Source organism: Miscanthus floridulus, chromosome 7, assembly GCF_019320115.1.
Source record: "Miscanthus floridulus cultivar M001 chromosome 7, ASM1932011v1, whole genome shotgun sequence".
NCBI classification, from domain to species: Eukaryota; Viridiplantae; Streptophyta; class Magnoliopsida; order Poales; family Poaceae; genus Miscanthus; species Miscanthus floridulus.
Genome location: NC_089586.1, coordinates 2663770 through 2673242, shown reverse-complemented (window position 1 = coordinate 2673242; position 9473 = coordinate 2663770). Strand labels below are relative to the sequence as shown.

Sequence of the window (9473 nt, the reverse complement as noted above, 5' to 3'; positions counted from 1 at the left end):
CGGGGTCATCATTGGTGACGCCGAACTTACTAGTTTGGATTTACATTGCGGCAGTAAGGATAGAGCACCAAGCATCTGTTGTCTGCCTATCTTTTCTCGATAGACGGACTCACCACAGGTTTGCCTCCGTCTTGCACGCTGCCAAAGCTCCGATCACCCCGAAAGACCGTGTTGTTCCTGGTTTTCAGATATGCCAGCAGCATAAGAGCGAGAATGTTCCAAAATGAGCTTGTGGTATGTGTGGTGGTGGGCTGATCTCTTGCAACTTCTGAACAGCGTGCGTGCAGCGTGCAGGGTGCACAGAGCGCCTACGAGCATCCGAGGAGCGCCCGCCTCCTGATCGGGTGGCCGGTGACGTCCTTCTCTCACTCACAGACGGCGTGATGCTGACCGGGGCGGTCGGCTTCGTCGCCATCGCCCATCGATGCCTAGGTGCAACTCAATTTATGACGAGGCTTTTATGTGTATGCTATTAAAAAGTTTGTAATTATGTATGAGTCACTTAAAAAATTATGTATGAGTCACTTAAAAAATTAACCGTACACGAGTGCCATCGTTCTGAACTTCTTCGATCTCCAAGTTATTTCCGTAGGTGTTTTGTTCTTTTTTCATCATTTGGGAGTCCTGACAAGTGGGCCAGGTCAGTCAAAACGTCCATAATACCCCTCTCATCCCTATCCTCTCTCTCAAACTCGATCTCTCTTCTCGTGCGTGCGGCCGGGGCAGAGCTCGCGCGCGCCCGCGCCCGCGGCGGCTGGCCGGGGCCGAGCTCACCCGTGCGCGCCCGCGACGGCCGGGGCGGAGCTCCCCCGCGCCCGTGCTCGAGGCGGCTGGGGCTAGGCTGGGCGGCCGCGCGGAGCAGCGGCGCCGAGGCGGTCACCGCGGCCGCGAGCTCGCGCGTTAGCCTGGATGAGGTGGCGCTGTGGTCGGAGTGGAGCTGCCCCCTGAACACGGCGATGCCGCCAACGGCGGCGGCCACCATTCGCAGCACCGCCATCTCCTTCTTCTTGGCCGCGGCAGCGCGGGAGGCGCGCTTGCGCCTCGCTCGGGCACGGAGCGCGCGGCGGCTTAGCGCGGCGAGCACGCCCACGCCCGTGAGCACGAGTGCTGACGGAGGGGATGGCGGCCGCGAGCTCCGCCGGCCGCGGACGCGAGCGCGGGCGCAAGCTCCGCCGAGCAGGGCTCTGTCGGCCCTCAAGCGCGAGGGGAAGCCGGGCGTGGACGAGGCCGCCGCTGCAGGAGGGGATGGCGGCCGCGAACGCGAGCGCGAGGCCAGGCGTGGACGACGCTGCCGCTGTCGGAGGGGATAGGTGGTCGCGAGCGCGAGCGCGAGGCCAAGCGTGGACGACGCTGCCGCTGCCGGAGGGGATAGGCGGCCGCGAGCGCGAGGCCAAGCGTGGACGCCGCCGCCGCCGCTGACGGAGGGGATGGCAGCCGCGAGCTCGAGCGCGAGCTCCGCCGACCGCAGACGCGAGCGCTGGCGGGAGCTCCGCCGAGCAGGCTCTGCCGGCCGCAAGCGCGAGTGCGAGCTTGAGCTCTACCGGCCTCGGACGCGAGCGGTGTGGACTAAAGAAGCAAGAGGATAGGACGAGAGAGGTATTTTGGACGTTTATACTGACCGGACCCACATGTAACAGTAAAAAACGAACAGAACACCGATGAAATGCCTTGAAGAACAAAGAAGTTCAGAACGATGACACTCGTGTGCAGTCAATTTTTTTAATGGCTCATGCTTAATTACAAACTTTTTTAATGACATGGCCCCGTTCGCATGCCCTTAAACCCGGCTTTGATCTGCTTATTTTTTTCATCCAGAACAGTATATTTCTCTCACAAATTCATCCAGCATTTCTCCAAACCATCCAGATTCCTCTAGAATTCAGACAAACGAACAGGGCCATACATATAAAAGCCTCATTTATGATCAGGGCATCGGGCTGACAGTTACAGTAGTTTGTTCCTCTTTCCATCTAAGTGCATGGAATTTTGGAGCAGAACTTTTTACTAATCTTCATTTATGCGTTCATGAAGAACCAAAGTTTAGCTGTCCGCTGACCACTGAGTAGAATTCTGAAGGGATTGGGGAAAAAAAAACCCGCCATGTCTTCCACACTGAGGCCTTGTTCACTTTGCAAATTTTTTTTTTAACCCGATGAATAATACCACTTTCGTCTTATTTGGCAAATATTGTCCAATCGTGGACCAACTAGGCTCAAAAGATTCATCTCGTGATTTCCAACTAAACTGTGTAATTAGTTATTTTTTTTACCTATATTTAATACTCCATGTAAGCGGCTAAAAATTAATGTGATGGAGAGAGAGTGAAAAAACTTAAAATTTGGATGGCATCTAAACAAGGCCTGACTGTCAAAATGAAGTTGAGACATTCCTTGGCTAGGATGCACATGGGGTCTGTGGACAGATCTGGTTACAACTTACACTTGACAGGGTGGTCCCGTGGCAATTTGCCATGGAAACCGTACAATTAATGGCCTAACTGATCCACTGTTCCTACCATGACTCGAGTGTAATGTTACTGGACATATTTCTTCACAGAGGCCTCCCTCTGCATGGTTCTGCTCAGAGTAAAACGAGTTACTGAAAATGCTTTCAGAATTCAGAGAGGGGTACGCGGCAACTGACATCCCTCAGTGCATCGCACTTATCTCTTCAAAAACTGAGGAGCAGAAGTAAAAACGAGTTGCTGAAAATGCCAAGAGTCAATTGCGCAGCGACACGGCGCACGTCCTTTTCACCTGCAAGCGGCAATCGGCTTCGCCATAACTCCCCGCCCAGAACAGGGCATACCATGCGTCGCAGTGTAGGGCCGGGCCCCGGGCCGGCCAGTGCGCTCCGCCAGAAACAGCAGGACGCTGCCGCCTGCCACTGCCAGTGCTGTGCCGTGCCGTGGCACCGAGAACGAGCAGCAGAGCTCGCGCATGCAGTCAAACATGCATCCAGATTCGTACCGCCAGGAAAAATTAAAACGTTTGCTTGGGTGCTATGGTAAGAACTCGGATCCGAGGCCAGAGACACCGGGCGGTAGGCTGTAGCACACAGCACGGCGGCCTACGGCCAGGAGGAGACGGGGAATGTGGCACGGCCGAGGCACGAGTTTAAGCGCATGAATACGCAGCTCGGCCGTCCCATTCGCTCGGTACGACGACGACGACGCGGCTGCCGGGTAGCCGCCAAGCGGGAGGGATCGGAGGCGGCGGCGCGCGCTCCCGTAGCCCGCGGCGAACCAAGCCGGCCGCGCACCAACCGCTGTCGCCCTCGTCCGGGGGACGTACACGTACCTTTGGTTCGTTTGCTGGAGCCCGGCCCGGTCGGCCGCCTTCTTCCGCGCCTAACGGTGGCGCACATGCGGCGCGCATGACGAGTACTGATGGGAACGGCGAGGTCAGGTGCGCCTGACGGCTGGGCCACCACCCCTGGGCGTGGCCGCACGGAAAGCCAGGAAGATTCTCCCTCCCACCCGGCGCTGGTGCACTGGGCAGTCAGTCAGTCAGCACTGGGTACTCGGCAGCACGTACACGTACGCCAGTCGCCCAGGGCACCAACGTGCACCGTGCACGCCCCCGCTCTATTTATGCCGCTTGCTAGCGACACCGACCGGGTCACTTGCCGACTAGTCACTTCATTCCCTGTCGCCAGAGCAGCTCTGGCCGAGCTGCGTCGTGCTTAGGCTTTTCACCGATCGATCCTTCTCCTCCTGTGATCGCGTCGCGTCTGGCCGGGATGGGGCGGTCGCCGTGCTGCGAGAAGGAGGCCGGGCTGAAGAAGGGGCCGTGGACGCCGGAGGAGGACCAGAAGCTGCTCGCCTTCATCGAGCAGCACGGCCACGGCTGCTGGCGCTCGCTGCCGGCCAAGGCCGGTGAGGACGGACGGAGCTAGCTCTCTCACGACGTTCTTCGTTTCCATTTTTCATCATTCATTCGTTTTGCGATCGAGCATGCAGTGTGCTCATGCATGCATGGTGTCGCGTCTGCCGTCGTCTGCAGGGCTGCGGCGGTGCGGCAAGAGCTGCCGGCTCCGGTGGACCAACTACCTGCGGCCGGACATCAAGCGGGGCAAGTTCACGCTGCAGGAGGAGCAGACCATCATCCAGCTCCACGCTCTCCTCGGCAACAGGTGATCATCACCATCGTGCACTTGATCCATTTGCTTGCGACGACGGCACACAGAAGCTTTCCGTCCTGCACCTCTTTTCCTGTAGTAAGAACGTGGTGAAACTGATGTGTAGCAAAAATAGTACTTGCACGACCCGGTTTATTTTGCTTTGGTTAGTCACGTTTGTCATCAATGTTGGCGAGCCCGCTTGCCTCGCTGTGCCTCGCCATCCATGTCAGGGCGGGCGTTGGACCATGGTCACCGGCTCACCGCCCGCTTGTCGTGTCGCCCTGGCCCTGCCCTGCCATGTTGACCTTGCCAATGGCACGCCCCAGCATTCCTGCCATCCCGGCCTGTCTGTCCGTCCTGCTCCTCTACTCCGCCACGAGCTCCTTCAATGCCCCCTTCATTCGCACCACACCCGCCTCTAATCATTTACGCCAAACCATTTTTACTGTTCGAGTTACTAGTAACATTAGAGGTATTTGGTTCTTTAGTCGTTCTTAAAATTCATGTTACGTCGAATGTTTAGATACTAATAAGGAGTATTAAATATAGATTAATTATAAAACTAATTACATAGATGGGGGCTAATGTGCGAGATGATTTTTTTAAGCATAACTAATCCATCATTAGCACACGTTTACTGTAGCACTACGTTATCAAATCATGAACTAATCAGGCTTAAAAAATTCGTATCGTAAATTAGTCGCAAGTTATGCAATTAGTTTCATAATTAATCTATATTTAATATCACATGCATGTGTTCAAATATTTGATGTGACATGAATTTTAAGAGATCCCGTAGAAACCAAACAGACCCATTGCAATGCTTCATCAGATGAAAAAAAATGACTGACATGCCCGCGTGCAATCCGCAGGTGGTCGTCGATCGCGACGCACCTGCCCAAGCGCACGGACAACGAGATCAAGAACTACTGGAACACGCACCTCAAGAAGCGGCTCGCCAAGATGGGCATCGACCCTGTCACGCACAAGCCCCGCGCCGACGCGGCGGGGGCCTCCTCGGGCGCCGGCGCTGGCAACAACACCGGCGCGCGCTACAGGGCCGCCGCGCACCTCAGCCACACGGCGCAGTGGGAGAGCGCGCGCCTCGAGGCGGAGGCGCGCCTGGCGCGCGAGGCCAAGCTGCGCGCCCTCGTCTCGCCGCCGCCAGCGCCCGCGCCCGCGCCAGGGCCTGGGCCGCCGTTTAGCGGGCTCGAGTCGCCGACGTCGACTCTGAGCTTCTCCGAGAGCGCGCTGCAGTTCGCCAACGCGCCGCACGACACCCACGGCACGCCGCGCCACGCCCTGACGACACCGCCGCGCTCTTACGGGGAGGCGTTCGGTGAGCAGCAGCAGCAGCGCTTCGTCGGCGACGCCGCCGCGCCGGGCTTCGTCCTTGCCGGCGTCCTTCTCGACTGTTCTGTCGCCGCCGCGGAGCAGCAGAGGTTCACGGCCTCGTCGACGGACGCCAGCGTCAGCGTCAGCGAGCAGCAGGAGGAAGAGGACAAGGGCTACTGGAGCAGCATACTGAATATGGTCAACTCCGCCATGTCGTCGTCTTCGTCCTCGTTGACCTCCGACGCTGTCACGGACCGCGCCATGTACTTGCCGGCGGCGGCGGCGGAGTTCTGAGTGGCTGTCACGCAGTAATGAACTTGGGCTAATGTTACGTACTTTGTCATGTGTGTTGGTTGCTAGGTGTTTTTTATTCTAGTTTACGTGCTAATGGGTGTCCACGTGATTTGGTTTTTTTTATTATGTGCAATAAGCATGTACGTACTGATTTTGTTTGCGCGGGTGTCTCCAGTGTAGTACAAATAACAGTGTTAATGTTCAGGTTCCATACTATCATGCGTATGCCTTTGAAATTCGGTGCTTCTAAGCGTAAAGCAGATGGGAATCGACTTTTCGTCAAGTGCAAATCCAATTCCAGGGACATGCCTTTGCTCAACCCTTACCGAGGCTATTCAACCCTGCAATTCAGCAGGCTCCATAACGTCACCCGGTGCCGAGTGCCGAGTGCCGAGTGCCGACTAGACGCCCGTGAGCGCCTTCCCCCTATGTGCATTTAGGTGTTGTTTGGTTCAGTGAAAAGAATGGCTGATAATGGAATCATTTACCGGTGCTATCCAGGGGTTTCAATTTCGGTATTGCAAAAATTTCGTCCACCACCGAAACTACCGAATTTCACGAAATTCGGCCGAAATTTCGGCGAATTTTTTTTTAGAGACCAGCACATGAAGTATGCTTTTTCTAAAAAACATTTAAATCTAAACAAATATTAGTATGATTTATGACTACACATCTATTGAATACAAAAATATGCAATATAAACAATAAAAAATTGAGTCTAAAGTTATATAACACATGTATTAGTGTATTACAAAATTTCGGATTTTTCTTTCGGCCACCACCGAAATTACCGAATTTCGTGAAATTTCGCCGAAATTTTGAACCCTGGTGCTATCTATTAGGATTTAATGGGAAACACTATTTTTTTTTTGACAACAACACTATTTGTTTAGTTGTTGTGTGTATGGCTGGCCTAACAGATACCGTCGGGAGGTGAGTGGTAAAGACTTTGCACACGGGTGTATCAGTTCCCTCGACTATCGATTACGTCAAAGCCAAACCAAACATGAAGTAAATGGTATGTTATCGTTGTGAACTATTACAACACACACACACACACACAAAACTGAACCAAAGTTTCTATGGCCGATTACGGCCTTACAACCGGTTGGAAACCCTTTTCTAGAGTCAAGACCAATTTTTGTTGCATGAGTAGGAATGTCAACGAAAATTTTCCGATTGGGAAATGCCTCCCCATCCCGTCCCGTCCCCAAGAACACTTGTGAGGCTTGGTTTTGTCGCATCCCCCACCACTAGAGAACAGACTTTAGAACGATGTCTTAATTTGGCATTAGCCTCGGTATTTTTTGCCCCCGGGATTAAAGGACCCTTTAGTCCCGGTTGGTAATACCAACCGGGACTAAAGGTCCCTGCCCAACAGTCGTCCGCGGGGCAGGGGCCTTTAGTCCCGGCTGGTATTACCAACCGGGACTAAAGGTAACCTTTAGTCCCGGCTGATAATACCAGCCGGGACTAAAGCTTTTAGTCCCAGTTTGGGTGATGCCCCGGGAATAAAGATTAATCTTTAGTCCCGGTTTGGACCCCTAACCGGGACTAATAATCTCGGTCTATAATTCAGCTCATTTCTTCCTCCCCGAGCCCGAGCCATTCCATTCAAACTCACTGCCTCTGTTTTTCAGCTTGCTGTTGTTCTTGCTCCCTCCCCCTCCATTGGTGTTGCTCTTCGATTTTGGAGGTAACAAACTTAATCCTCTTATGTTTTATCAGTAGCTTATCTCATTTTGCGATGTAGATGCATGTGTAACTTTATATGTTGGACTTTATTATGATTTTATATGTAAACTTAGAAAATTGTAGAAAATCCGTACTAGTTGAACTTGCGGACCGTGTTCAAATCGGCGAGCATGTTCTCTGCCGAGCGGTAACGGACGTCAAGGAGGAGCTTTGATTCTACGAGGGAGAGCGGCAACGGTCGTGGAAGACCGTGTTCCCTTTCTCGTAGAATCGGAGCTCTTCCTTGGCCTAGTATGGTGCCGTCCGGTGGAGAAATGCTCGCCGAGTTGATCACGTAAGCAAGGTCAACTAGTACGGATGGATATTTATTGAAACATGTTTTTGAGCTATAATTTGATAGATATTTGATAACTTCAGACCTACAAATGTCATCTACAAATGTTACTATCCTCGGCAACCTAAACGTCCGCGAGCTCGCCGATATCGAGCAGGTCACTTAGAATTATTTTTTCCATGAAATGAACTACTTAGAAATCATGCCTTTTTTAGAATTAAATTTTCCATGAAATGAAAAACTTAGTAAATAGTTAGAAAATTATAGAAAATTCGTACTAGTTGAACTTGCGGACCGTGTTCAGCTCGGCCAACATGTTCTCTGCCGAGCGGTAACGGACGTCAAGGAGGAACTTTGATGCTACGAGGGAGAGCGGCAACGGTCGTGGAAGACCGTGTTCCCTTTCTCGTAGAATCGGAGCTCTTCCTTGGCCAAGTACGGTGCCGTCCGGTGGAGAAATGCTGGCCGAGATGATCACGTAAGCAAGGTCAACTAGTACGGATGGTTATTTATTGAAATATGTGAAATCCGTACTAGTTTTATTTAAATATATCATTTTAGAAAATATAAAATTTACACTAGTTTGCAAAAATAAGTATAGAAAGTAGATGACAACTGGTACCGGATCATCGGCCTCTTGTTCGGTTGCGAAACGACTGAGGCCGGAACTCCCTCTCATTATCTGCGGCAAGTGTAAGCAGAAGATTATGATGGAGTACCGAGTCAAGAGACAGGGACCCAACAAGGGTCGTGTTTTCTACAAGTGCCCGGATCGCGATATGAGTTTCTTACGCATTTTATCTTTTATGGCTAATTGACCTGCTTTTCTTGAATATTTTTGACTAAATATTTTTGGCTTTAATTACAGTGGGAGGGCAATGGATGCGATGGTTGGTACTGGGAGGAAGATTATGCTACATACGTGCAGAATTTGGGTGCGCTTAAGGTAGCGGCTGCTGCTGATGAGGCAGTGAGCCAGCAGGAGAAGCTTATTGATATTCAACAGAAGAATGATTTGTCTGTTTTAGTTGCGTACGATCACGAAATAATTATGTTACTGAAGTGCATTGTAGTTTTAGTTTGTTTAGTGATAGTTGGGATTGCTTACGTTGTAGCCAGACTTAGTTAATTAATCAACCGTGTGTGTCATTTATGTTGTCTAATAAAATACTAAATTATGTTCAAAGTTTTCATAATTTGTCGTGTAATACAGATTATGTCACGCCATTAGATGTACAATGCCGATCGCCGCTCCTAAGACTTTATTGAGGGCTTGCACTATTTCTTAGGTGTGGCCGAGGTAAATAAGCGGGATGGTTTCATGTGCTGTCCATGTGCCCTATGTAAGAATTTAAAGAAATATTCAAGCTCAATGAGTCTTCATTCACTTTTGCTTAAGTCAGATTTTATGTCAAACTATATATGTTGGACTAAGCATGGAGAAAGCGGGGTCATGATAGAAGAAGGTGAAGGAGAAAATTTAGACATTGATGACATTATTGCTCAGTATGGTGCCTTTGATGATACTACAATGGAGGAGATGAAGAAGAGGTAGCGGTAGAAGATGATCTCGGTGATGCTCTTGGTGATGCCATTCGTGATGCACAACAAGAATGGGAAAGTGAAAAAGAGAAAGTTAAGTTCGAGCGTATGCTTGAGGATCATAGGAAGTTGCTATACCCGACAGCCGAAG

At 51.6% G+C, this 9473-nt stretch overlaps 1 protein-coding gene across 1 annotated transcript; it reads left to right on the top strand.

Moving 5' to 3' along the window:
* The first annotated feature begins 3645 nt into the window (after nt 1-3645).
* LOC136462362 (transcription factor MYB106-like) lies at nt 3646-5949 on the top strand. The gene is made up of 3 exons (XM_066461469.1): nt 3646-3877; nt 4005-4134; nt 4995-5949. Exons 1-3 carry the CDS (start codon nt 3742-3744, stop codon nt 5749-5751), a joined length of 1023 nt encoding a protein of 340 aa, XP_066317566.1. The 5' UTR covers nt 3646-3741; the 3' UTR covers nt 5752-5949.
* The last annotated feature ends 3524 nt before the right edge of the window (nt 5950-9473 follow it).